Source organism: Monopterus albus, unplaced genomic scaffold (genome assembly GCF_001952655.1).
Source record: "Monopterus albus unplaced genomic scaffold, M_albus_1.0 scaffold85.1, whole genome shotgun sequence".
Lineage (NCBI taxonomy): Eukaryota > Metazoa > Chordata > Actinopteri > Synbranchiformes > Synbranchidae > Monopterus > Monopterus albus.
The window spans coordinates 476,921-504,878 of record NW_018127965.1 but is presented as its reverse complement, the minus strand read 5'-3'; the positions used below and the strand labels follow the sequence as shown (position 1 = coordinate 504,878).

The following is a 27,958-nucleotide window of genomic DNA, read 5'->3' as shown; positions in this document are numbered from 1 at the left end:
AGTCTCCGTGTCCAGAGATTGGGTCGTCGGGGCCCCTGCCTTCGACTGCTGCCCAATCCACTGTGCACCAGCCCCTTACGGATCCTCCTGAGGGGAGGCCCAGCCACCAGGCACTCGCATTCGAGCCCCAACCCCGGGTCTGGCTCCAGGGTGGGGCCCCGCCTGCGCCATGCCGGGCGACATCACGGTCCTTGATCTTAATCTATTCATAAAGGGCAGCAAAGAAATCCTCATAACTGATTTCATTTTGGCTGAATCAACTCATATCAGGACATGAATAAACAACTAGAGGAATAAACGACCTGCTTTTTGTACATTTTGTCAAAATTACTTCTAGTCTGTGTGATATGAGTAAAAACAGAATACACATCAAAACAAGTGTAAAGGGTGTTTTTGCTAGATGTCCTAAATGGTGGCCAAGATAAATGGTTGGTACCATACCACAGGTATGTGTTGCTTTTTCAAAATGTGTCTTCATGTAATGTAATATGACTTTATTGTATATAAACAGAAGGTTTTAGCAAAATATAGTAATTTGTCACATTTCCATAATAATAGTCATAAGTCAACAGAAAGCCTCATGCTCACCTTCTGGACAGGTTCCTCCAGATCCTACATTTCCACTAGTGAGTGAAATGCTATTGAATTTTGCACAAGCGTTTGGAGTTAGTATTTTCATGCATTGTGCACATTTAAGAATCTAGATCAAGAAGTTAAATAAACACTGTATTAAATGACACAAAAGTTGGAGGTCAATATCGAGAGTTCAGCCAGAAAAAAAAAAACTTCTACTGAACATGTCAGAATTTAGGGTTTATCAACCTTAATGCATTATTAATTGCCAGGAACTGGCGACAATGATAAGGGAAACAACAATTGATTTTTTGAGATTTGACATTTAATTCATAATAAATTCTTGAGCAAATGACATTTGCTAATGGAGGCTGTGTGATGTGGTCAAAAGCCCAACAATAAGTGACTGAGTAGACCGTTAGGTTAGTTTTATCAGGTGATCAGTTCTTTCTTGGTCCTTTGCTTAGTTTTTCACCAAACACCACTGGAATCTGTTGGGTTTCAGTATTTTTTCTCCTCAACATTAGATGAGTCAACACTCAGACGTCTACAGTACCAGTTTCAACATAATAAGCTCATTCAAAACATGAACTCCTTTCCATTAATCTAGCACCCTGTTTTACTTTTACATAAAAATCGTGACTAGGTCGAACCTGGTCACATTTTCTTATCGCTTTCAATACAGCACAGGTCTGACCTGCATGCAGTCACATCAACGGATAGCCCTGCACAAAACCAGATCTTGTACCTATGATTAATTTTATGTGGGTACTGTCACTCTGTCTGTCACTGCTGTGGGTGCGTCTGAATGAAGCTTTGAGGACCATTAATGTAAAAGTGATCTACTGTATGTCTGAATGACAGATACTCGTCACTTGAACCTGGCAGTGTTACGTATCCTGTGTCTGAAAAGGGCTTTAAACAGCTTTCACCACCTCCAATATGCCCACTCTCATCAGGTTACTTTCTAGACAACTTTGCAACCCACACCGAAGTCGTGGTTCTGAAATGTAGTGTTCAGATGGTTTTTGTAACAACTCACTTTGGTGTCTGACTTTGTGGTTTTTTTTCTGAACGATTGCTGTCTCTGGTTGTCTAACTAAGGTACATAGGAGTGGCATTTTCTTTGTCTTTAGCTGTTAATGCAGAGAGATACTGATTTTCCAGCATCTTTTTATAGCACACACTTGTATACAGTCGTACTAGAAACCACATGCTCAATTAGCTGCAGGAAGTAATCTGGCCTTTGGCTGAAGCACTCTAGTCCTTGCCAAACTTTGCCGGCTGTCATGGCAACGGGTGACACTCTGACATTTTCAGTCGGGTGCGTTTATCACCTCACACCCTCCCTGCTTTGTACGCCTCTGACATTTTGGAAGGGGTGGAGTTGGCACTGGGTAACAAAGCAGATCTGCTGTGAGCTCAGGAGCCTTTGTTAGCGTCTTTATGTGTGTTAATGAGTTGTATGCTGTTTTCTTGTACGCTCATGTATGTATGTATGTAGATCAGTGTTGACATGTTGTTTGTTCCTCTCAGGAGCCAGTTTCTCGCTTAAGCTGTTGCCATCTCATCACTGTGCATCTTTGTGGCAAGTGTTGAATAAAAACAAAATCCAAACAAGTAGTGGAATTGTGTAAGTTATCCATTATGGAAACATTATGAATAACTCAGCCTTGTTTGCATGATTCATCTGGTCTCATATTAGACGCATGTGAGAAAAAAAATACCTACTCTATTAACGTGTGTATGTGGATACAGACCTTGTGCTTAAGCCTCTAGCCCAGTAATTGAAAAGTGAATAGAACAGTGAAGTTGTGGGCTCATGGCTCATGGCCTAATTTGGCAGATGGCTCACTCAATCTCTCTGTGGAACCATTCCCTCAAGTGTGTGTGTGTATTTCTGCTTGTGTAACTCCTCAGAGACAAGGACTCTTCAAAGCGTCGTCTTAACGATTCAAGTTTACATCAAGATCAGCACTGGAAGTTAGAATCCAGATAGTAGTTTGGGGTATTGGTGTTGGTTTAGTTTTTTCTCTCTCAGGCCTCTTTTGCTCCTCTGTTCTTTCCTGTGGGTCTATTCACCTTGCACGAGGCTCATTACCTCCTTGTCTTATTCGAAGCCAATCTCCAGGTTAATGTATTCTGTTCAGGAGATGTAATCCTAAACATTTGTTGTTGTTTCTGCAGTTGTACATTAGTCCACTGTTGGTGAATCCACCCCAGTGGAACAGCAGGAGTCATCTAGTCTATTTTTTTCCCGGTTAGCCAACAGTTTGACCATACACACTTGTACAGGTATGCTTTTGTGTTGTTTGTGTTGTGAAAACCAGGCTTTGTAATGACAATTTATCTAGTTCTCACTTCAAGTTTCCTTTAGGTATAATAACACATATCTGGAACGTAATGACAACATAGTCCTGCAGAGCATGAAACACAAGCCTTCAGATGATCAAGCAGGTCAACACTCTGGCCAAATTATCTAAACCATTGTGTTTGGCATGAAATCCCAGAGTGAATGTCTAATAAACCCTCAGACGTCTTGGCATGACTTTTCCAGATTTTCGTATTAACTTGATGAGTACCACCTTACCCATGGGGTTAGGGTCAACATTGAGACTGCTGATGTGGATTTGTTGCAAAGGTTAGGGATTAGGGAATCACTGTGATAGTGACAGTCCTCACGAGTGTGCTGATGAAATGTGTGTGTGTGTAAGAGAGACAGAGAGAGAGTGCACTGTGTAATCTGAACATATGGTATTAGAAAAGAATAATGGAATTGTTGTTCCAATCCTGGCACAGCTCCAGAGGTCCTTTCATGTAAATGGCACTACAAACAATTCATTGTTATAGCACATGCCAAAGGGAGCTATGAGATGCTGGCATGCATGTGTGCTTATGTGTGAATGTTTGTCTATGTGCACCTGTGCAGACAGCTGCATGCCTTTCACTTCAGCATGAAATGTATTTTTATGTAGCTAGTAATTAATTTCTACTCATGTTGTACAAGTACTCATGTTCCTGTGTGAATGTGTTTGGTGGGCTTATCATGGCTTCCGCAAAAGTTTTCTTCCTTTTATCTTTGTCTTTATTTAGGCAAATTTCTGCTGTCAGAAGCAGGTTGTGTGTGAACGTCTCCCAGCGCGCTTCCCGGCGAATGCTCCACACTGACACGTGTCTGAATGTGTTAATCACAGATGTCTATTTCTCTGGCCTCCTCCAGACCTCCCATGGCTCTCTCCCTGTCTCCCTGCCCAAAGCTAGTGTAGCACAGGTGACACAAGATGGCATGACTAGCATGCCACACATCCATCAGACTGCGAAAGGCAGCAGGAGAGAGCTAAGTGAGCTAAATTTGGGGAGTTATTACTCAGTACAAGCAGACTGCTCGAAGTTATGCAAGAATCTGGTGACTTTTATATTGGTTTGGCATGATTACTTATTTCCTGATTACTCTGTCTCCCTTAGACATCTTGTAGAGGTTTGGGATATTATTCAGAATATCTTAATTTGATCCATTTATTTCTCTTAGTTATCAGCCTATTTTATCTGCATGTTTCTGTCTGAAATACATGATAATAATGGCCTATCTTGTTGAAGTGGGAGTAATGTGGAGGGTAATATCTCCTCTTTGACATCTGCCCTCTACAGTTCTGAGCTTATCCACCTCACCGCGGTTTCCTGCCGTAGGCCCTGTAGCTCTGTCTGATGTCCGCTCACGCAAACACACCGCATTCTACATACACGATCATTTGCTCACACAAAAACACACACATAGAGAGCTTCGCTGCAATTAGAGTCATATGGTGTGAGCTTGCTGCCTCCCACGATTCTAACCAATAAGGTCATTTTCTAGATGAAGAAAACACTTCCATTTCTGCAAGTTGCCTGTATTGAATGTACTCTGCAACCCTGTTTTTTTCCTTGAACCAAACTGCAACTCGACTCTGTTTTATTCTGTTGTATTCAGTGTCTTCAGCTCTTTCCATCTGCATAGCTGTTATTTCTTCAGAATCCTAGCCTTTTGTTTCCCATTGGCACACAAAATCAAATGTGAAGCATGTGAATGCAAAGTCATGGGTACTGTTTCAAGTGACTGAATGATCATCACTATCAAAATGATAGAACTGGGAGTGTTTGCAGGAACTTCTAATTGTTACATAAAAAGTAAAACTATATTTTCACATATTTGCGGTCCTCTTTCTGCTCAAACCTTTATACATTTGGCTGCTGTTTGCCCACAGAGATGTTTGTTTGTCTTGTCTACATAATTGAATACCATTAATATAGCAAGCACTGCCTCATGGCCAAGAAAGGGTTTGATCATTGTTTAAAGTGTGTCAGCTTTTTTAGCCCTATTAGTAGTTTGTTCTTCTGTGGGGTGTTTGCAAAGCACTAGGGAGACAACACTTTAAAAGGTCACTAATGCACTCAGCATGCTGAAGGGGAAAAAAGGCATGTTGGATGTTTGTGCTTTTTTAATCTCTCTTTAAAGTGAGTTCTCTGGAGATGTGACACTACAATATTTGAGGATACCGTGGTGTTTTCACTGTGAGAGAGGAGGCAATGGAGAAAATGAGAAACATTTACCACATCGCATCCTGTCTGCTTCTGCCTGCAGCGTGTAAGGGCCGACACAGTCCATGGTCAGATATTTACAAAGAACAAAAATACAAGGAGATAAAGCGTGCGACAGCAGAGGTAGTGAGGAAAAATCAGCTAAAGAAACAAGGGTCAGAGGTGTCTGACGTTCTGTGAGTCACCTTTCATTCTACTGTGGCCAGGAATATGTTGTTGCAATGTTAAGCAAGTGTATACAAGGCAGCGGTGCGTCAAAGGGGGGGTCACGGTGTCACACAGTCTGAGGGCAGGCCTGCAGATAAGAGCCTGGGCAGCTCAGCTCTGCCAGTTCCCCCAGCACAGGAAGTGACTGCAGAGTACACCTGGCCTGGCAGCTTCAGACCATCCAGGGACAACTGGGAAAGGCTTCCTCCTTGGCCGCAACCTAAACTGACAAAGGGAATCATGTGTGGTGGTAGGAGCCCACACAACAAGTTTGACAGCGTTAATGTGTGACTGCGCTATCATGCAGAGGTTTCTGTGTGTGAACTGTTTGGTTATACATGTGTGTGTGTGTGTGTGTAGGAGAGGCTTCAGGGTGGCAGGAGGAAGCCAGTCCACTAACAGCTGTCAGCTTTTTCAACCTTTGTGTTTGTCATGCCAGGTTAAAGGCAGGACAAGGGACAGGGAAACAAAAATAGGTGAAAGAAAAAAAGAAAATAAGAAAAAGGTCAGACTTGAACATAGAAAATGATGGTGCTAGAGTGCATGTAGGCCAGAAATGTAAAAATTACTGCTGTGGATTGAAACATTTGTCAACCTGAACTGATTATCATCGTACCCCCCCCCACCCTCCAGACAGTTTTTGCCCCACGGTGCTGCCGGTAAATATTCTAAATAAAACCCGTCAACATCACGTTAATTAACACCGTAAATAGCCTTTATTCTCACATCAGTTCTGTGAAGGCCCCTCACTATGAATCCTCTTTATTTAGCATCCAGACAGACAGCTGTTAAGTCATGCAAAGGTAATTTTCACATTTATGAAATGTTACATATGTTGTATGCTTGTTAGCAAAAAATTGTATAAATGCTGTAGAGATGGCCCTGTATGGCAAACAGTAAATACAGTGCACTCTATAGTAATCTACTCCATACTCTTTGCCTTTCAGCTGCTTCCTAGTTTACATCTTCTGTCAGGAAAATTGTTCCAGGGGAACGTTTAAGGTCCACAGACCACAGACTGTCTGGTTGTCTAGTTCATTGTACGGATCATTTCCAATGAGTGGCTTCTTTTTTACAAGATATTTTTGGAGTTCTCCTGATATCACAGCTCTCCCAATTCATTGTATTCATAATGAGTTTGTTTTTGCCCCATTGGAGGGGGGTTATAATGTAGTTCATAAAAAAGTGATATCAACCCATGTGTTTTTATAAGGCTGGCAGAGCACGCAGTCTAACAGAAAACTTATTTTCATGCACATTCCAAACTTATTATTTGTCTGTTTTGGTCACTGCTTAGACAATAAGACTGCACATTCTCACCTGCTGACTTTCCACTATCGATTGTACAGATTTGACTCACAGATTTTGTTTGTAAAATTGACTTTGACAATGTAAGATCCACTTTTCCCACAAACAACGTGTTGTTTTTTTTTGTTTTTTTGTTTTTCCAACCAAAACCTGCCCTGGTGTCATGCAGGATTTACAGATGTTAGTGCCATTAAACAAGGCCATCGAACATTCTCATTTCCACTGGTGTGTATGGGATTATTTTATTGGCTAGAGGGAAATGAATAAAATGATACAGAGAGGGGTGACTGGCTCCCTTGAAAGCAAAGTAGTGTAGACCAACATAGCAGCCAGTGTCACATCCCATTCCTGCCAGGTCTGAGGAATGTCCAGTCCTTGACACTTGTCCAATCCAAGTTATCTCAAGCTCTCTCCTCCAGCTTCACGCTGGCTAATCTCTCTTGACACCTCACACAGCCCCGACAGGGAATCACTCTACCTTGAAAACAATCCAGCCCCCCTCCCTCTCCACCCTAAATCGGTACCAAACCCCTCTGATTCTGTCTGTCTTCCTTATATTTCTCTTTACCCTCTCCTCCCTATCTATCCCTTCCCCATTACTTCTCTTTGTGGCCTGCTCTTTCTGTTGTGTCTCCATCTGTCTTTGTCAAACTATATTTCGCTCTTCTTCTATCTAGCTCAATCTTCCTTCCCCCTGTTTTTCTCCTCTGTCCTCACTTCCTTGCGGGGTATATCATGCCTCTGTTGATGAGAATCTGTGAAAAGATGTTGTGATTGCCAATTGAGGAATAGCCTGCATTTTGTTAAGGACCACTTTTGAATGCCAATTCAGAACCGGCATTTTACTCCACTGGTGGATGTTGTTAATGTTGGAGATTTTTTCTTTCTTTTATCTCCAAGCACACCTTTACAGATGGAGAGAAGTTCCAGACGATCATTTTAGGATGGGACAGAGAGATCATAAATACAAGACATCTTTCCCTCGACAGCCATCATCCTAAATATACTTTACTTTTTTTGAGAGAAAGGAGAGATGAGGGACTTGCTGATAGGATCTTTTTTTAATGTTTGCACTGACAGGGCATTGTTAAAATTCTTACTTATTGCTACAGTACAGTATGTACCTTTTTCAGATACTTTAGTTGTAGAAATATGCTCCAAAACTTGTCTTAATGTGGAGAGCCTCCTGTGACCCAGGCTCATTGAACAGCACTGGCAGCACTGCAGAGATATTAGTTTCTAAAAGGTTTTGAGAGGGATTGACTTCTCTAACCAATCAGAGATGTTCAGTTATTTCTGCTTGATCAGTAAGTTTTGTTGCATTCTCATTTCTTGTAATTTCACAGCCACAAATGTCTGAAGAGCTGGGCAGAACATGGTGGAGCGTAGCAGATTGTAGTAGAGCATAGTGGAGCAGGAAGAGGCAACGCTGGGTGGAGCAGAGTGATTTGGAGTTTCATGCTAGTACCTTTCCAGTTGTTTGTTTCTACTGTAGTAGCCACAGAGCAAATGAGATCCTTTACAGATCATCTTTTCAAATTCATGTATTTGGGATACAAGAAGTCTCATGAGGCAAGTCACTCAAAAAAATCCCATTTATTATTTAAAGGTATTCAACAATTCCAAAAGATAAGATAGACAAACATGTCATAGAATTCATTTACAGGCTATTTGTTCTTCTCATCATATCTATAGAGGCCCCCCACCCTACAGAGCACAATCTCATTGGCTGCTGAGTAGAATATCTGGCATTGGCTGTAGCACAGAATCTCTGTAAAAGAATAACGTAGCTATGGCACGGCACATGCTAATGCAGACGCTCATTGGTATGCACATTAACGTACTCACACGTGCAAATGCACGCACACACATACATACAGACGTGCAGTCACAGTAGAGTCACTCACCCAGTCAATCTCATTCTCAAGCAAGTTGTCAGGCTGCCATGTTGATTAAATATTAACATAATGCCTGTGTGTCATTGAGTATGTAGCTAATGAATGGATGACATCCAGTGAAGCTCAGAGACACTAACACTAAAAACTTTCCCACTCACTTTTACTGTGCCGGAGCACCCCCTCTACCTCCCCACCATCTCACTCACTTCTGATTCCTTTGTGAGCTTCTCTTGCAGGTGGAGTTTCCTTTCACCTCGCACAAATCCTTGGAGGTGGGCACAGCAGAGAAGACGAAATAACAGGCACCCGTCAACTGAGTTAGCACACAATCAAATGATTTTACTTCACCACATGACTGATTGTGCTATGTAGAACAGCTGCATAAACCTAGAACATCTTAGAAACGATTTGGACTCTACCTACAATCCAAAGAGCGGCAGGACTTTATGTGTTTGTGAAGAGCGTTAGGTGCTGTGTGTGGAAAGGGTATTGTCTAGATGATGTTTCCTTTTTCTAGATACATTGGAAGGTACAGTGCAGAATGTATTGTTATTCTCCACATGAACAATATATAGCCACTTTGCTGTACCCAGCAATGAACAAAAACACCCAGTGCCATGAAATACTGACAGTCGTGATTTTCAGGTTTTTCTTTTCTAGCCGTTAGCTCTCTGAGCTCCATCAAAAATGCGTCCTATCAGTCAAACAGGATATCTTCACAGGGGATAAATATATCCTTTTTTTTTAAATCTCATTGTGTAGAATATTATGCATGTCTACAAAACAAAAACACAATCTAAGGAACATTGCACGTAACAACACTACGAGTTTCAGTCCACTGACAACACAGCTGACTGTTGCCACTGTGGAGAGAAGAGGTGAGATCATCCGCTTTTGCAGGGTTTTCATTTTTGTTGTTATTTCTGTGCAATGGAGCAGGGCTGAAAAGGAGAGACACTGAAAGTGAGGAGCTTTCTGACATGTTGGCATTGTGGCGAGGAGTGCAGAAAAACCAGCCCACCTCCTCCCCACATCCCACTCCTCCCACGTCGCCCGTCAGCCCCTCTCAGTGTGTCCTCAGGAGCTTTCGCATCCAGGCTCTGTAGCCGAGCCTGGATGTTTTGAATGATGGATATGAAGCAGAGGTGTCCGGGATGATGGAGAAAATTAGGAAAACTAGGAAGCATTCCAGCTTTTAACACACCCCCTTACCCCCCCCCTCATCGTTCAACTCTTCTGTCAATTTCTTGCTTTCTGACTGTCTTTGTGTCTGTCTGTTCTCAATCTGCGTAAAGGATGAAGCCAGAGAAGGTGCTGTACTTGTTGTTGTTGCCTCCGTGGGCTTTGCCTCCATCCAGTTTGATGTAAACCTCGTCCCCGGCATCCAGATGGAGGATGACGCTGTTGGAGGCGTAGTCATAGTTCTGGTCAGCGTCTTGGGCGATGGCACTGGCACGAACCTGGAAGAACAGGGACAAACATGTAGGAGAGCATGTAAAATCGTGCACGGATACTGGACACATATTCAGTAATGCCAGTCTCCATTACTATAAATCTGCACTAAAAGTATTTGGAGCTTGAAAGCACTCATCTCTAACAAGGCTGCACAGTCACCTATATTCGTTATTTCACTAATAGAAATGTTGCAATTTCTTACTATCAAGGTCTGCACAAAAACGCACACAATGATTGGGAATTGTGAGAAATTAAGTGTCCATATGTGCCAGAGAAATGAATGAATATATTAAAAATGTCCTTTTGCAATGTTAAAAAAAATGAGTTAGAAGACTCCTTGAACAATGCTTAGATTCAGATGTACACCAAAATTTAGAAATATAAGTTTTGTTTATCTGACTTATAATGATCTATTGGCTAGGTGATGCTCTGCTAATTTACTAGCAAACAACCAAACAAGACCACCATTATTAAAATAAAAGAAACTCACTTTTTGTGAGTTGTGAGTGCTGTGTTGCTGCACCACAGGAGAATAAAAAAGTTTGCTGCACAGAAGGATAGTGTATCAATTTGGGAATACTCGAATAGAAAAGTGTTCAGTATATTTTTTGAAATACTAAATCGCACAAGAAAATGTAATTTCCTCTTGCTGTGCATCGTGTGTACGGTTTGATGACAATACAGTGATTGTGACTCTGATTTTGACAAAATATTTCATTTTGAAGTTAAATGAATAACCAGACACAACAACAGCACAAATGATTTTTCATATTGATATTAAATCTGCGGGACCAACCGGAGGGTCAGTCAAATCTAGGGCCTTTCTGTCAAGCAGATTTATGGTCTCAATTAAACCTGTGGTCTTTCACAGAAGACCTAACATTCAACTTCGGAACAAAAGGTCCACAGAAAGAGAAACCGAACAATGGGGGTGGGGGGGGAGATTACTGAGAAATGCATTTTAAACAAGGAATATTTATCTATGTTTGTCTGGCTGCATGTATTTCTGTGTGCGTGAGTATTCAGCAGGTCTGGCCATAGGACATTTGGAGCGGTTTCTAAATAACCTGTCCTGGCTAATTAAGACCTCCACCACAAACATGCTCTTTCTCTGGGGAGGAAAATATCGTTGCAGTGCCAAATGGGCACTGAAACAATAGCTGTGTTTTTTTATGTGTGAGTCTGAGCGTGTGTGTGCATGTCAGAGAGAGAAAGACTAATACAGTGGTAGACTGAGTGGGTATGTCCACTGCATTATAGTTGCATGTCTTGAGATACACAGAACAGTTTGTGTCTTGTTCTTCGCCAAATGAAAACCAAACTGAGGAATTAGAAAATCAGGATACACAGTGAAGGTCATACACTGGATATTTCCAGCCTATAGTATGTGCCTTGTCTGCTGAGCCATCGGAATGATTTAAATATGATCCTTAACAGCAGCCATGAACTTAAACCTTATTTTGTTCAGTGCAATCTCTAAGTATTTGGACACTGAGATACAGTATATGTTGTTTTGGTGCTGAACTCCAGCACAGCAGATTTGCAATTAAAGAGTACTCCACTAATTTAGCATTGCACTCATCATGGACATTTTTTTAAAGGATGAAAACCAGAAGGAGCCAGAAGAATTCTCTTTTTTTTATTTAACATAATCCTCTTCGTTGTCAAAACTGAGTGCCTTTGTTAATCACAGTGCAGCTCAACGTCCCACAGTTCATTTGGAGATTCAGGTGTCTTATCCTAGTGGTGGTTATTGTAACCTTGAGCCTCTATAGCCTCAAGCAGAGAAGAGAAGCGCGCTACAGAGGTCTGGTAGGATCACTCGTTTTTCCAACTCAACCCCCTCATATTTCATTTTCAAACTTAGGGTCTTCAGATCCAACCAGACTTCATACAACTCCCTCCAGAGCCACAAAAGGCTTTACATAACTTTTTTCATACATGCAGTAGCACTCCCCAAGACTTTTAACCAGTGACTTTGAGCTTAAAGGTCTAAGGGGCCTTCACATTTACGTATATCAAGTGAATAGTGGAGAACTTTTTGCCTTATTTAGTACCCTAAATTTAAGACAGTGCTGCAGGATGATGATACAGACAAACAAGGAGATTTAGATAGTGGGATGTTCCTCAGTGGTGAAGTCACTCATCCAATTTTAAGCCAATACTTAATGACCAGACTTAAAGACAGAAAAACCAAAACATGCGAGAAGTGTCTTATGACGTCTGTGAGTCATAAACTACAGATGGTAATTTACTGCAAAAAATGTAAAACTAAACTGTGGCTCCATTTACATTTCAGTTAATCTGCCAATTAAGTTGAGTCACCTAACACTGACTCTAAAGAAGGTTTTTTTTTTATTCCTGAACTATTGAAACTGATAACTGGTTCTTTAGGTATGTGTTATATTGGATACTGTCAAAAAAACCATAGAGTATACTTCTAGGCTGCACAGTCTCTGTGCTGTTAAACAGTTACTAACAAGGAGAACTGCATCAGTTGTAAAGTAAATAAAATACAATTGAACGAGGAGACCATTATTTCCTCTTGAGATGAAAAAGAAAGTACTGCACATCATTTAAAGCAGCCACTGGTTAAATAAGCCAATTAGGCTCTCAGTCTGGTCAATAAAGTTGAATCTAAATCAATAATTTCAGTGCATTTGAAGTGTTTTCTTAAGACTTATTATCAGGTCTGGCCCCTGCCCTGGCTCAGTGTCCGGCCACGCAGCTGTAAATCAGGGCTTTTGCAAGTGGGTGTTGACAAGTTGGTCCAACAGGCCAGAGTCTGGGACTATATTAAAAAGCATCAGTTATGTATTTTTGTGCAATATGAATCCACGATTTAAACATTTCTTTACAAAAGTCCAGCATTTTATTTTATTATTTTTGTTTGTTTGATAGCTTGTTCTACATTTCTGCACCTGTTAATATGGTGTTTATTTTTATTCTAAACTTCCACGATATCTCCTCAGTCAGACACTGTTTGGCTTTGTGTCTGTTTCAGTTGATTGTTAAGTTTCATTAAGTTTGTTCTCCCTTTGTCTTCTCTAACATAATAGTTCTGACTGCTGATACAAATTCTCGGCTCATCTTTTGTTGTTGTTTTTTAACAACCTGCTGCAGAGGTTGTTAAAAGAGGATATGCAGAGGCATTGAAAGTCTGACTAAAATAAAACACAAAGCTTTCATACGGTGGATTTCCACTAGTTTGAATCAAGAGCATGGAGCCAGTTGTTTGTATCTAGAAAATTATTTCTTTAAATGTGTTGTTTTTCAAGAGTTAAAAGCCTCTGATCGAAACCAGAAATCTCCTTAAGAAAAGCATTTGAGTGTCTTAAGTGCTTCTCTCCTAAGCAACATGATCACAAACAGAGAGACCTTCACAGGAGACAAGATGGGGTCATGGAATAAAACACAGTTTCCTTGTACTGTTAAAAGCATTTAAGTGGTAAGGTGTCATATCGATGGCATCTTATTTTGAGCCTGACCACACAAGGCTGTGTGTTACAGTATTGTACCATTGCATTACACAACACCTCTTCACAACACTTCTTCCTAATAGGTGGGTTAGCATTTCTTTAATTCACCAGAAATCAACATTCTCAGTGCTGTCCCCATGTTCCTCTCAGCCTCTAGTTTTGGTGGTTGTAAGGGTATACTTTATGACAAATGTATGAGACTGATTTTCTATGATTCAACAATAAATACAGTGAGCTAGTATGAATTGCTTACCATAATAAAAATCTTTCATTTTAATTACTTGCAGCTAACTATTCTTTTTATTGTGCTCTTTTGGATTTCCTGTGAAGTCGTCTTGCAAGAGAGAATAACTGTTCTTTACATTCCCTTCAGCTTACGGTGTAGAATTATAGAGAAGAGAGGATCAGGGTTGACGCTTCTTCAGCCTTCTTAGCAATATATTTGTCAATGGTTAAAAATAAAAACAGCTCAATTTTATAATGGAAGGTAAATTGAATAAAAAAAGATCTTTTATGGCTAGATGCAATAACAAAAAATAAAAAATCAAGCACTGGCTCAAAACTCTATGCAGCATTTTTTCAGACAGCCATGTGTTTACAGCAACATTTCAGTCCTAATACATTTCATCAGGTGCATAGAAAGCAAGACAGACCATCTCACCAGGCATAAATGTGGTTTCAATAGGTAATTAACAGGTGAGACAGAGGGAGTCAAGGACATAAGATGGGAGGGTTTCTCAAATTTTTAACAACGTACTGCACCGCGGACAGTGGCAGTCACGTTTATATGAAACGTGCGGGTGCTGCGAAGGCTAGGTTTTAAGATGCAGGAGTAATATATGGAATATTGTACATTTTTCTTGTTTATTCTCTTGATTAAATCTTGCACAGCTCATATCGGTGTGCAAACAAAGCCTCCTGTTCTGATTCTGAGATCCGTCCAGTGCATATTAATATGATATGATGTGCCCTGAGCGTGCAAAATCAACACCATCTTATTAGGCTGTTACCGCTTTGGGTTGGTGGTGGGGGTGGGGGTGTTGATGATGGTTCAGGAGGATTTGTCAGTTGGGATTTTAATGAAACTTTATTAAAATATTTGCTTTGCAGGTGTTCACAGAGAATCAGGGCACCTTTGGCAATGTCACAGATGTGTAATATTGCTTAAATTATCTCTTCATTTGCTCTTGAAGCAGCTACATTTAAGAGTTCCTCATGAGCATGATTTCTTTTGGTGGGGGGGTGGAGGGGGAAAATACAAATATAACATTTTCCTTTAGTAAAAACAGAGTGGGAAAAGCCCTGGTGAAAGAAAACTTCACTGAAATCTTTCTAGTTTATCCAGAAAGATATTTTTGTTTTGTTTTGTTTCATTGCTCTTTATTCCCTTCTGAGACTTACTGCCGCAATCTAGGCCTTGCTTTCAGTGATAAACATGCATGAATAAAGCCTCTCACTATTTTTGAAATAATGATTGGGGAACTCCTATTGGAGTTATTCCCTTTTCTTTCTTTCTTTGTGTCTCTGCTGCGTACAAAGAACTTGTTAGGAATATGAGCCAGAGGTTCAAATGCAGAACAGTATGGCAGATGTATAGCAAGAGATGAGCAGGACAAACAGCCGACTGGCAATGCGTGACCTTGACACAAAATAAGCAGAGGAACTTTGACAAGACAAACAAAGCATGAGGGCATATAAGCTCCGGCTCCAGTCATTGTAAACGAGGTGTCAGGCAATGTTGTCTTCCTTGTGGCTGTTCGTGCGTGTTTGCATCCATCATATCATCAGTGTGATGGCTTTGATTGAATCATATTCTGAGTGGAGACACAGAAATTCCAAGGCTGTGTTTGGGCTTAATAGATAATGTAAACCTGGAAAAGTGAAGTGTGGATTCTCCTAACTTGGGTTTGACATTGTTTAACCTGTGTTAAACCCCACAGTTATGAGTAATGATGTTGTGAAGATACTGCTATGGCACAATTTAAAATACTGGCTGTCACTGTTCCTCAGTGGTGTGGAATTTTTTTTACATTCGTCCTTTACTTTTCAGCAGCTGTAGTGTGCAGTATTGTATGGTTAGCTGGACTGCTTCCATTATAAACCATTAAGATACAGTTTATAAAAACCATGACAAGTTGAAGTTTTCTCTGTGCAGGAGGAGCCTGTAAAGTCTCACTGCGACAGTGGCCTCACAAAAGGCTTTGTCACTGTGACAAGGACATGTCTCGTGGGTTCTCTGACAGGGATTTGTTGACTTGATGTTGAGCCTCCATTTTGGATCAAGGAGTCTATTGGTTCTCTTTAAATCAAAGTCTGCTGCTGTCTAATTGTGTTTGAACATTCCAGCCGTGAACTGCATGCTTAATAGCATGTTTGCCACCGCTGTTGAGCCTGGTCCAACATTTCACTGCCACACATATAAACACACACACACACAGACACACCTACAGTGACAGAGAGACATGCACATGCCTTATTGTGCACACGCATACACACAAGATCCAATTTTACTTAGATAATGTGAACAGGAAAGCAACGGTTTGCAACGGAACGAGTTGCAGCGTCAGGAAGCATTGGGCCGCCCATGTGTTACAGGTTTATTTGTCAGAGGAACCTAAGTGAAAACATGGTAAGAGGAATGAAATGGTAACAGGAGATTTGCCATCTGTCAGGCAAGAGTACATAAAGGCTTCCTGAATTAATTTCACCAGCTGTTCTCTTTGGACCTGCTCAGCCTCTTAGAAACCAAATGACTTTCCTGAACAAACCTCTCAGCATTTATAAAATTTCTTACAGTTATGCTAAAGGTGAGTGTGATGTCAGGCGTTAGTTGATTGTTTTATCACATGTACAAACTGATACTTGGCAAACTATCAATGACAGAAAACTCCAAAGGGTCAGAGTAACAGTATCACAATTCGATCAACGTGGTTGAAATTCAGACAGCTTCTCCTGAGAGCCTCTGAAAGAGGGTTATCAGAGCGAACACTGGTGGAAAAAAAGAGGCACCGGCTTTGACCTGCAATCCAACCAGTCTTTCCTTTCTTTTGCCTGACTCATCACGCTCAGTTAATTACTGAGATACACTGTACTGTCTGCCTCTAGCACCAACACCAGAGCAGCAACCATCGCTTGCAGCCTTGTCTGAAAAGACAAATTTCCAACCCGTGTTCACACTAAGCCTTCTCTTCCAGTGTGCTTCCTAGTAACCCTGAGGCACAGACATCTTCCTTTTTTATTCAGCCTTGGTATGACATATGTTTCTCTTACTGGGGCGATTGTTGATGTCTTACCCATATTCATTTTTTTGGAGGGGGGCAGGAAGTGTTAACACACTGAGCTATGTAGCAGACTATGAGTCATTTGAAGCTACTGACTTACTACTTTCCTGTGAAGAGGGAGTGGATAATTGTGGGTATCACTGGAGACTGAATTCAGGGGATGGCTAAATGTCAGGGGCGTGGGGAGAAATGGAGAGGGAGATGTTCGTGTAAGAGGGCCAGAAGCACTTGTCTCTGTCCCATATGGCTCTTGTTATAATGAAGAAGCCTTGTGAGTCAACACCACAGCATCCTTGAGTCAGCTAGTAACAGGAAATAATCCATAGTCTATTTTAAATTGCATGTGTTTGGTCTCTCAGTACTTGAGAGATTATAGCAGTATGCCATGAGCTATTTTAGCTGAGCTGCCAGCGCAGTGAGTGTGTGGACTGCTGGGCAGGCCCTCTGTTGGAGGAGCTCGGTGTAAAAGGTTTTAAAAAGTAATTGAATCATTACAGACAAGTGGTTGGCAGTTTTCTAGCAAGTTTCGAAACTTCACCAATAAATGATAGATTTTCTTCCCTGTGCTTGCCGATGACAGCCCGATGTCATCTTGACATTTCCAATCTGTGTGGTATTTCCTAACAACACGGGCCAATCTTCATTTAATAGCCCTCGCACCTAATTAGGCCAGCTCTAATGTTCCACTCGGCAGAGTGTCAAATCCAATGTCCAATTACACAGCAGATCAAGGCCAAAGGTCCGCCTCCACTACCTCTCGGGCTGATTATAGAAGAAGTGCCATGGTATGCATCATACAGAAAGAAACGGGTCTGTCAGAAGAAGGAAAGGCACATATGTACACGCAAGCACATGGACACACACACATGAGGGGATCAATACCACAGGCAAAGAGGGTGAGGGCCTGAGGGTGACTCTCTCAAACCCCGCCTGTCTATTTCAGACAGAGTCTCTCTGTTACACCAGGCAGACACACAAAGGCCTCTCAGTGCTGACCGTGATGAAGAATAGCAGGTCTGAACATTACCAGAATATTAAAATCATTCAAGTCTATTTATTTCTGTGTTTAGTGCTCGCAATGTTCATTCATATTTTTTTATTTTGAGATAGAAAAATACTGAGAACCTGTTTGCTTTTGTTTTGTAATAATCGGTAAAGACCACAGCTCATCCTGAGTGATCAGCTATCGGAATGAATCTCTTTGTTATTCGCACCTTTCTTTAGAACATATGTCAATAATCATATCAAACAGAGCAGACCCACATCCAGATGGCTCAGCTCTCATGTTTAATGTTGGGATTGACACCACATGTTAAACAATAACACGTGGGTTTCAGCCGTGGGATAAACAGTTCTGTCTTCATGGGCAGAGATGGGCTGAGGCGAATGGTTTGACAAGAAAATGACACACAAGTTGAGCAACACTTTAGGGAAAAAAAAAAGTGAGACAGGCTCAGGAACAAAATCTAAGAAAAGAACGGTGTGCTCTAACCTGTTCTGTTACAGTGCAATGCATCACTCAACAGCAAAAAAGAATATCGATGGTATTGTACGTTAGCAAACCGATTCTGTGGTACCGCAATCCAGATTCTGTTTTGCTGCTTTTTTAAAACAATTTCTCCGTTTAAGACAAAAACTTTGTTCTCCTTTGGAAAAGTGAGATTCTGTAAACCCGACACAGAGGAGAGATGGAGGGCAGTGCACAGTTGGGCTGAGGCACTGGGTTAGGAGGTGGGGGGGGGGCGAGCTTACACTTATGTGTGTGTGTGTGTGTGTGTGAGCATGTGTGAATGTTTGTGTATGTGAGGAGACTGTAGCGGTAATTGCTAGGAAAGAGCCATGTGCACGAAGGACATTGAAGCTTATTAAAGGAGAAGACAGAGTGATTATTCACTATGGTCCTCTTGAGAGACTGACGCTGAAGTCATTGCTTTTAATTAACTCTGAAACGGTTTTACGGATTAATAACAATATTAAGAAGGGAGCAGAGAGGAGAAGCACAAACAGATCCTGGATCTGGTTCAAGCTTTTTAATTACAATAAAATTGACTCGCTAGCACAATAGCACAATAACTACATCTTTACTGTCCTTCTTTGCTTTCCTCCTTTCTACTGCAGCCAATAAATTTGTGTTCATTGTCACTGCTGTGTCTCTCAGGGTGTGTCCAAGACAGGTTAGGGCAAAACACTGATTTATTGGAGAGAGAGTTTAGAATTGGTTGGAATATTCTGGCATGCAATAAAAAAGCCAAGAAGAGTACTGTATGTGGAGAGGAGTTTGGAAAGCAGATGAAATGTGCTGTGCTGAAAATAGATTCCTTATTTGCTTGTTTACCAGGAAGCTAGTTTTTGGTCTAGTTTGAAAAGTGTCAAAGTTCTGGGGACAATACTGCAATTCTTGTGTGCACTCTGCCAAGTGAAAAGAGGAAGTGGAAGAAGAGGAGAAGAAATAAGGTAACCAATGGATGCTGATGTTCCACGCAGTTTGCAAAAACCCCTGGAGTGGGAGGAGCACATGCTGGAGAGAAGCGGCGCTGCCGTTCCTGAAAACCCGCTGCTTCTCTAAAGCCAAAAGATGATAAAATACTAGTATTGTGTGCAATTCCCTAGCCTCCCCTGTCCCAACTCGCAGTGTAGCTTTTTGCTGCCTTAATGAGCTGAGGAAAGCACCAGTGTGAGTGTATGAGCTTCAGTTTGACTCTCAGCACTTCATCAATGATGTAGCATAAGTTGGCCCAACATTTACAACCATTCACAGCCGTTTACACAGACAGAGGCTCTGGGGCCTGTTCCATCAGCCAGGCACACAACCTAATAAACACCACAGCAAGAGCACTGCACCATATGCATAAGTTGCGTACAGGACAGAGGAAGCCAGAGAAAGACAAGCAGTTACCACTTTATAAACATTACGTGTGTCTCTTGAGATGCACACTGTGTGCTTCTAACTTAAGTACCTCCACACCCTCCTCTTGGGAACACAATGAAGCGGAAACAGAAGGCGTTTTATAGGAACATATGTTCTTCTTCCCCTATTATATATCAATGCTTTTACGCCCACCTATAAACATTACTGTTGAGTGAGACATTATATATAGAAGGCAATTGCTGTAACTCTCTTTTACTTGCTGGGTGTGAACTTGGCGAGGGTAAAGGAATTAACCTCTAGCTGCCTTGGCAAGACTGCAGGTTCATGCCACATTGCCGATGCCAACTGTTATTTTATCTTTACGCTGCATATCATGATCTCACCACTTGTAATGTGCTGAGACCACCAGTGTTGGGGAGTAATGAACTACATGTAATTAAACTATCAGGTTAACTACATTTTGCAGTAACTTGCTGGTAGTTCAACATTCAATATTTTTTTGTGTAGTTAACTTTTGCAAATACAAATAATTTTGGACCGTTAATGATTTTTTATTTTACCATTTCTTTTCTATTTGGTACAACAAGGGCTCTCCATTTGGATAAGAACATCGAGAGACTCCTCACGTGTCATATAATCAGAGATTCTGTGCTGAGCAGTAGTAGTAAAAGAGGCCCATTTAGACCAGTGTTCCAGCTGTTCATATGGTCTTAAAACATACAAGTTCAAGACTGTTTTAGCTGTTAAGATTATACAAGCCAGATGTTGCAAAACCAACAAGTAACACAGCAGATTTATTAATACAAAATCCAAATTTGGTTACAAGAAATATATAATATGATTGTGAAAAGGCCAGATGGGACGGCTTTGTCTCAGGTAAATGAACTCAACTCAGTGGCACTTTTTGCAAGAATGTGTTTTTTTTTTAATGATGTTATAGTTTTGTATCACATGTACATTGCCAGTTTTATTGTGTGTTACAAAATATTTTGAACTACTTTTTCTAAGTAATTTTAGTTTACCTGCATTTCTTTCGGTGAAGTTATTGATAGTTTGCCAAACTATATTTTCAAAGTAGTTTCCCCAACACTGGAGAACATCAACAGCTTTCTGCTTTATTCTACCTCCGTGTTTTTCACTGACATGATTTGGCAGAAACATAAAAAATAAGAAAATGAGAATTAACCAAAACTACATTTATTTTTCAGCCTGTAGATGTGACATAGGCCAGAGGGGCTCCTAGGGCCGAGATGTCACATGATTTTATAGATTGTAGAGGTATTTATGATTTATCTATGATCTCCTTCTGTGTTGTTCACTGTAGAATGAGTTGATGGTGGTGAATCAAAAATGCTTATGAAACAGGTTATAAATAATCTCAACATGTACAGTAGGAAAAACGTGTGTCACCAGCAGCATTTCTCAGTACATTACTGTGTCTCCAGAGCATCATTCATTTTACACTTTATACAATAGAGGAGCAATGCCAGCAACCCCTTAACATAAAAATGACAGGTAGCTTATTTGCTGAATTGTTTTCTTTAGAGTATTTTTTCATACTTGCCATGATACTGGCCACAAACTACAGTATATGATGGGAACACAGATACAGCCTGAGCAAACAAAGCAAACAATGAGCCCAGTAATTTTACCTCAGTCTTTTTTGAGGCTAAACGTATTTTGGAGGCGCTTTGGACATAAGAGACCTTGGCTGATCGGAAAACTGCAAACTACAGTGGCACATAATCAAGCTGAGAAGACCATCCGGGTCGCAAAATAAAAATAGATAAATGATAGAAGCCGAGAATAGATCAGGTCGAGTTCGTAGTGTTTTTAATGCGACTGCACAGACAGGTGGATGCGGCGGCGGACAGACAACAGTTTGTACAGACATGTTCTAAATATTGTTCGTTTCTCATCCCGCTTTACATTTAACTAGCCAGAAACCATATAGACTAAAAGTTATATGGAGCAGGAACGGAAGGCTGTGTCTTGATGAAACAACAATAGTATAAATAATAAAACGCCGGTTTATTATTTGTATTAAATTACAGTATAATCACTCGTAGCTAATTGACACTTCATAACAAAACAAAAGGAAGTAACATCCATCCTTATAGCCCGAAAACATTTCCAACTCCTGCTGTTTCATTTTCATCATCACTCCAGCTTTTCCCCCCTAAAACACTGTACGTGTAAATACTCCGACACAAATTGCCATTAAGTTCCTCCAGGAATAAAACCCAATCTAAAAAAGTAAAACTAAAACAAAGGCGTTACGCACTCCCGGCTCAACCGAAGCTATGGCCGTCCTTTGGACCTCGGGGAGCGGGGATGTCACAGCGCATCCTGCGACGTGGGGAGACAGACCTCAACCACTCAAGCGTCTTTATCTCCGGGCGCGCCGGGTGCCACAGCTGTGCGCTCTGGGCTTTGGAATTGCGCGGCAGATGCGCAGGCTTGCCTCACAATGTCACATTTTATTTACTGGCTTTATGAAAAAGTAGCTTCCTTCACTGCGTGGATTTTTAAGGGAGGGAGCCATAGAGCATATAACGATGGAGAGTGAGCGTCAGAGGACTGATGTACACTACACTGGAGAGAGAAAGCTCGGAAAAAGTTTCAAAGCACTAACCTGGCCATTCTTACAGAGATCTGCCCACATGCTGGTGCCATCTCCTCCTCTCATCAGCACATGGTAGATGAAGAAGTATGTGCCTGGTATGCTGCAGATGAATTTGCCTGAAATGCCATCATAATTGTTGCCCAGGTTGGTGACCACATCGTCAAACTTGAGGATCTCATAGCCTTCATGGGGGTTCTTAAGCCCCGCATAGAAGGCCACCCGAGGAACTGTGCTGTAGGTGGCCGTACTGATAGCTCCGGTCCCCCCAAGACCCAAAATCCCAGTCCTTCCTCGATCCCCCCTGTCACCAGGTGGCCCAGCTGGCCCCGGTGGCCCAGGTTCTCCGGGCGGTCCAGGTGGTCCGGGCTTGCCTGGTTTACCAGGCTTCCCCTGTGGGCCCTGCAGTAAGGTGGAGGGTGGAAGCACATTGCTGTGATCGCTCAACGCCTCTGCCTCAGCCTGGAGACCAGTGGAGCTGGTGCTGCTGGCTGGAGTGCCCTTGTTCAGGTAGGGGTCGCACACCATATGGCAGGTGCCCAGCATCTCATAGTGGCTGGCATCTGTACCCACAGAGCTGACGAGCACAGGGATGAGGACCACCAGCACCAGGACCAGCATGACCCCTACGGCAGCCGCCACCCAGGGCTTCCTCCGGGGAAGGGGCTGCGCTGCCAGCGTGGGTCTCCCCGTGGCGGAAATGGTGATTGCTTGGTGTGGGTAGCCTGTCACCGAGGAAGGGGACCCAGAGATCCCGAGAAGAGTTGCAAGAGAAGCGACGAGTGTGTGAGGGTGAGACAAAGACCTACATACACCTGATACACCTCACCACTCTGCTCAGTCACACTAAAGTAGGCAGTCAGTCACTCACACATATAAAAAGACTTAAACTACGCCCAAGCATACACAGGGACACATTCAGCGCATACTTACAAACACAATGTGACTTGTGAGAAGAAGCAAGAAGGATGCAGAGCCCAGAGGAATGAAGTGAGAGACAGAGGGAGAGAGAGAGAGAGAGAGAGGAAGGGAGAGGGAGGGAGAGAGAATGCTGAGAGTGGGTGAGTGTGAGAGCAGCCACTGGATCTGTGTACGCGTGCACGCACGTGTGTGTGTATGTGTGGTGAGTTTGTGGTGCCGGTTTCTCAGGCTCGGCTTTTTATACGGCTGTAGCGGCGGCGCTCCCCCCCTCCCCACTGCTCCCCCATCGAATGAGAGGTTGGTGTGCTTTGGTCCCCTTCTCTTTCTCTCTCCAACTCACTCAGAGGAAGGACTCTCATCACATTGCATTTTATTCTGCCACTCTCCTGAACCACAGAAGAGTCAACGCCACCCTCTGACCATCTTGCTCCCCCCCCTTTCATCCCTCTCTTTTTCTCTCTTTGCATTCCTCCTTTTCCCCACTTTTGATGCCGTTTCTCACTCCCTTGCTTTCGCCTATCTCTTATCAGCATCCAGCCTCTAAAAATAACGATGGAGCTGTGGAAAGAAATTTTTTTTTTCCTGAAGGTGGGTTGTAAAGATTCATGTATATGGTGTATATGTGCAAAGACACAAGGCATCATTTAAAAAAAAGGTGCTAATCACAAAGGCTCATGCCAAGAATTAACTCATAATCCAACAGCTTGATTGTATATAACAAATGAAAATGCAACCACACATACAGATGGGACTGTTTTAAAACTTTTGATTGATGATATGAATGGTGGCATTTTACATAGAGCCACTTTTTAAGGGTGATGGCAGCCAATCTATCTTTCCTTTAGGGCCACTGACACTAACCACTCACTTCTCTGCATTTATTTCATTCCCCTCTTTGCCTTTCCCCTGTGTCAATAATCCTGTGCTGACACCATTTCTTATTGGTGTCTTTTTTTAGGTATTGATTTCATGGTTTTTATCAAATAAAGGGTCCTGGTCAGGGAGAGAAAAAAATCTATATGCAGCTGTGATCTTATCATTTAGTTTGACATTTTCATCCAGTAGAATGATGAATGGTAAAGCTAGAAAACAAATGACGTCTATAGATGGCCAAAAAACATAGTCATTATCTTAAAAATGTGTGTTGTGTTTGCAGAGAGCAGTGTTCAGAGTTTTTGGTCTAACACAAAATGGACAAACAGATAAAGATGAAAGAATTTGACATGCCCACATCAATATGATCTGCCAATTGGGGGAAACAGTATTATTCTCAGACAATGATAAAAACATCAGAGGTGGGCACCTTTTGCTCTGATAGCTCTGGCTTTGAGTCATACAGTAGAGCTGAAGCCAACACCATACACAGTCCAATAATTTGTAATTCAGGGTCACAGGAATCTAAATTATCTGTTGTATCCAGTCTGTTATGTATAAAAAGTCATTATCTTTTGCTTCAGAGATTTTAAATTCATGCAACAGTAAATATTTTAGGCTGTTTCAATGTTCAGCCTCATTTGTTCCTCAAAGAGGCCTGTGAGGACCAAGGTTTTAGTCCACCGGGTATTTTCTCCGGTTAAACTCCACCTCTCTGTTTACACTGTTGTTAAACAGTTAAATCAGCTGGTGTAGTCACTGACTGGAACAAAACTCTGCAGATTCTTGGCTTTCCACATGTCATGGTTGCCTATTTCTGATGGGACAGTTTGTGCCTGAGCTGGACACAGCTCTTGTGACAGATTGAGATGGATCAATGAGCAGGATGCCTGACTATTTGTCACCACTACACTTGACATATCACCAGTTATTTTGTTAGATTTCTGTCTCTTCATCATCATTAAACTTCAGTTGCAAACTTATGCTCCCACCAGTTGGCTGTCTAATTTATCACTGAGCTGAGTCTGTGAGACATTCCCAAATAAGTGGCACACCAGGTGTGCTTGCGATGCATATTTGCCTGTTTTGTTTTATTCCTCATAACTGACATGGAGTTTGCCTATATGAGGGAGCACACAAGCCCTAAATTGGTTTTGCGGTTTGTTTAGGGGCCATTGTTTGTTCTTCACACCTGCCGGCTGTAACTGCCAGTCAGATCACTGTGCCCCAAATCTCTAAATCTCTGAACCACAGAGATCAGTGCACACTAGAGAGGACAAACAGAGAGCAATGGAGATGAAAGAGAGATGAGAAAGATGGCGAGACAAGGAATAGAGAGGCAGAGGGAGAGCAAGTACAACATGGAGGGGGGAGTTAACTGCTGTGACAACTGAGCTTTATATCAGTGGAGCTGGTTTGCTTTGTTTTATTTGTTGGAGCACAGGGAGAGAATGCGTGAGTGTCAATGACAATGGTGATGAAACCAGAATAGCTGCATGTGGCATAAGCTGATTTTCAAGACCTGAACTGTGTTTTTGCAATATCTAGATGTCGGGCCAAAGTTCCTGCACATTTTACTGAGTTAGGGTTTAGTTTCCAGTTGTTGCTTTTCACATTTGAAAGTGTGTTTCAGCGAAAACATTTGGCATAGTTGGCAGGTGGGAAACCAGACAAAGGTTTTCACCCTTGTTGCTGCACTAGTGACTCCTACTGATTGGTTGTGGCACCACTCAGTGTGGAGTGGCACAGGGGTGATGCAGCCTTATGTTATTGTCCATTGACATTCATCGCTGAGAGACGAAATAAAGATGCAACTAGCGACCCTACGTGTCACAGAGAGAACACATTTCTGTTTACAGCACCCAGACCAACAGGACAGTTAGTCTTAACAGGCATTAAAAATAGCAAAATATACCCTTTTTTTAATGGGCCACATGTGTTTTTAACTCAGGTTTAATTAATGATTCCTTTGGTAACTGATCCTATTTAAATTCACTGATTCTACAGTAACTGATTTTCTGGCCACCTGAGGCATTCATAAACATTGTATACATATCTACACATTTCGAGCCATCAGATTTGTGCATGTTGTGGTACTCTTTACAGTTATTGCACAGCAGTGGTTCCTGAGTTCTGTTGCTTCAGTCATAGTTAAGTGTTCATCAGAGTGACAGCCTGTCCCTGTGTCTGGTTGTCTTGGCGCACAGTGACCTGTAGTGCCGTCCAGAGGGGAGGAGTTCAAACTGTTCATGTCCAGGATGTGAGGAGTCAGCAGAAATCTTCTCTGCCCTCCTTTTGGCCCGTGAGGTGTACAGGTCCTTCATGGAGGGCAGGCTGGCTCTACTGGTTCTGACTGTCCGCTGAAGTCTGTACTTTGCCCTGTTTGGTTGCTGAGCCAAAGCAGACAATGATGGAAGAGCAGAGAACAGACTCGATGATTCCTCTGTAGAACTGTATCAGCAGCTCCTGGGGCAGGTTGAACTTCCTGAGCTGGTGCAGGAAGGTCATCCTCTGCTGTGCCTTTTTGATAATGGTGCTATTGTTGCATGTCCAGTTCAGGTCCTAGGAGACAGTGGAGCCCAGGAACCTGAAGGACTTTACTGCTGATACAGTGCTATGGTGAGAGGGGGTAGGGTGGGGGCCTGAAGTCCACTGTCATCTCCCCTGTTCTGAGCGTGTTCAGCTCCAGGTTGTTGTGACTGCACCACAGGCCCAGCTGCTCAATCTCCCGTCTGTCTGCAGACTCATCACCGTTATGGATGAGACCGATGACTGTTGTGTCGTCATGAACTTCAGCAGTCTAACAGAGCTGTCCCCTGAGGTACAGTTGTTGGTATATATAGAGAACAGTAGCCAGGAGAGCAAACATCCCTGGGGGGTGCCTGTGCTGATTGTGCTGGACAATCACCTGCTGCTTCCTGTCTGTCAGAAAGCTGGAGATCCACTGACAGGTGTGAGCAGGCACAGTGAGTCTGGAGGGGAGGATGTCTGGGATGATGGTGTTGAACGTTGAGGTGAAGTCTACAATGAGATATTACAGGATGTAATGCAGTGCCATGTTGACTGCATCATCCACTGACATGTTTGCCTGGTAGGTAAACTGCAGGGGGTCTAGCAGCTGGAGTATGATGTCCTTCAGGTGGGCCAACACCAGTCTCTCGAAGTACTTCATAACTACAGATGTCAGGGCGACAGGTCTGTAGTCATTCATGCTGTTAATGGTGGGTTTCTTGGGTACTGGGATGATGGTGGGTTTTCACATAGCTCCAGTGATCTGTTGAAGATAAGTGTGAAGATGGGGGCCACCTGATCAGCACAAGCTTTCAGACATGAGGGAGTCACACCGTCTGGGCCTGGTGCCTTCCTGATCTTTTGCTAGCTAAGGAGGCTCCATACAGCCTCTTCACAGATTATTAGAGATGGGATATAAACATCGACCAAAATGAATGAGGAAATTTTTCTCGGTGAATAAAATGGTCTGCAGTTAATAAATAGTGCTTCTAAGTCTGAGTTTTTCCCAACACTGTGACATCTTTGCACCAACCTTCATGTATGTAGAAGCAGATTCCACCTCCTCTCGATTTTCCGGTTTGCTCTTCCACTCGATCTGCTGTGTGGACCTGGAAACCCAGGCGTATACTGTAACAGCCTCTTCTGTGGTCAAGCCATTTAGCCACATCTCGACAAAGCACAACACTGCAGATCATGAGAAGTCAGAATTAGTCCAGTTGATGAGAAGCAGTTTGCCTATTTTGTTGGCTAGAGAGCAGAAGTTTGATAGATGGATATCCTGGAAATGGCATTCAGAGGCCCTGTTGTCATAGCTTCACTACGACAACCCTGCTTTCCCCTGAGGTGCCTCTTGTATGTCCCAAGGATGGCTAGTGCTCCACTGG

The 27,958-nt window shown here is 42.3% G+C and overlaps 1 protein-coding gene and 1 long non-coding RNA gene across 2 annotated transcripts in view; one reads left to right on the top strand and one right to left on the bottom strand.

The window, feature by feature from the left end:
- LOC109964229 (uncharacterized) overlaps positions 1 to 27,958 on the top strand; it is a 66,813-nt gene that overhangs the window by 34,947 nt on the left and 3,908 nt on the right. The window lies entirely within an intron of this gene.
- Positions 8,245 to 22,921, bottom strand: c1ql1l2 (complement component 1, q subcomponent-like 1-like 2). Its single transcript, XM_020607384.1, has 2 exons — positions 22,281 to 22,921; positions 8,245 to 10,021 (listed from the first exon to the last, which is right to left on the bottom strand). The coding sequence occupies exons 1-2, from the start codon at positions 22,887 to 22,889 to the stop codon at positions 9,842 to 9,844; spliced, it is 789 nt and encodes a 262-aa protein (XP_020463040.1). The 5' UTR covers positions 22,890 to 22,921; the 3' UTR covers positions 8,245 to 9,841.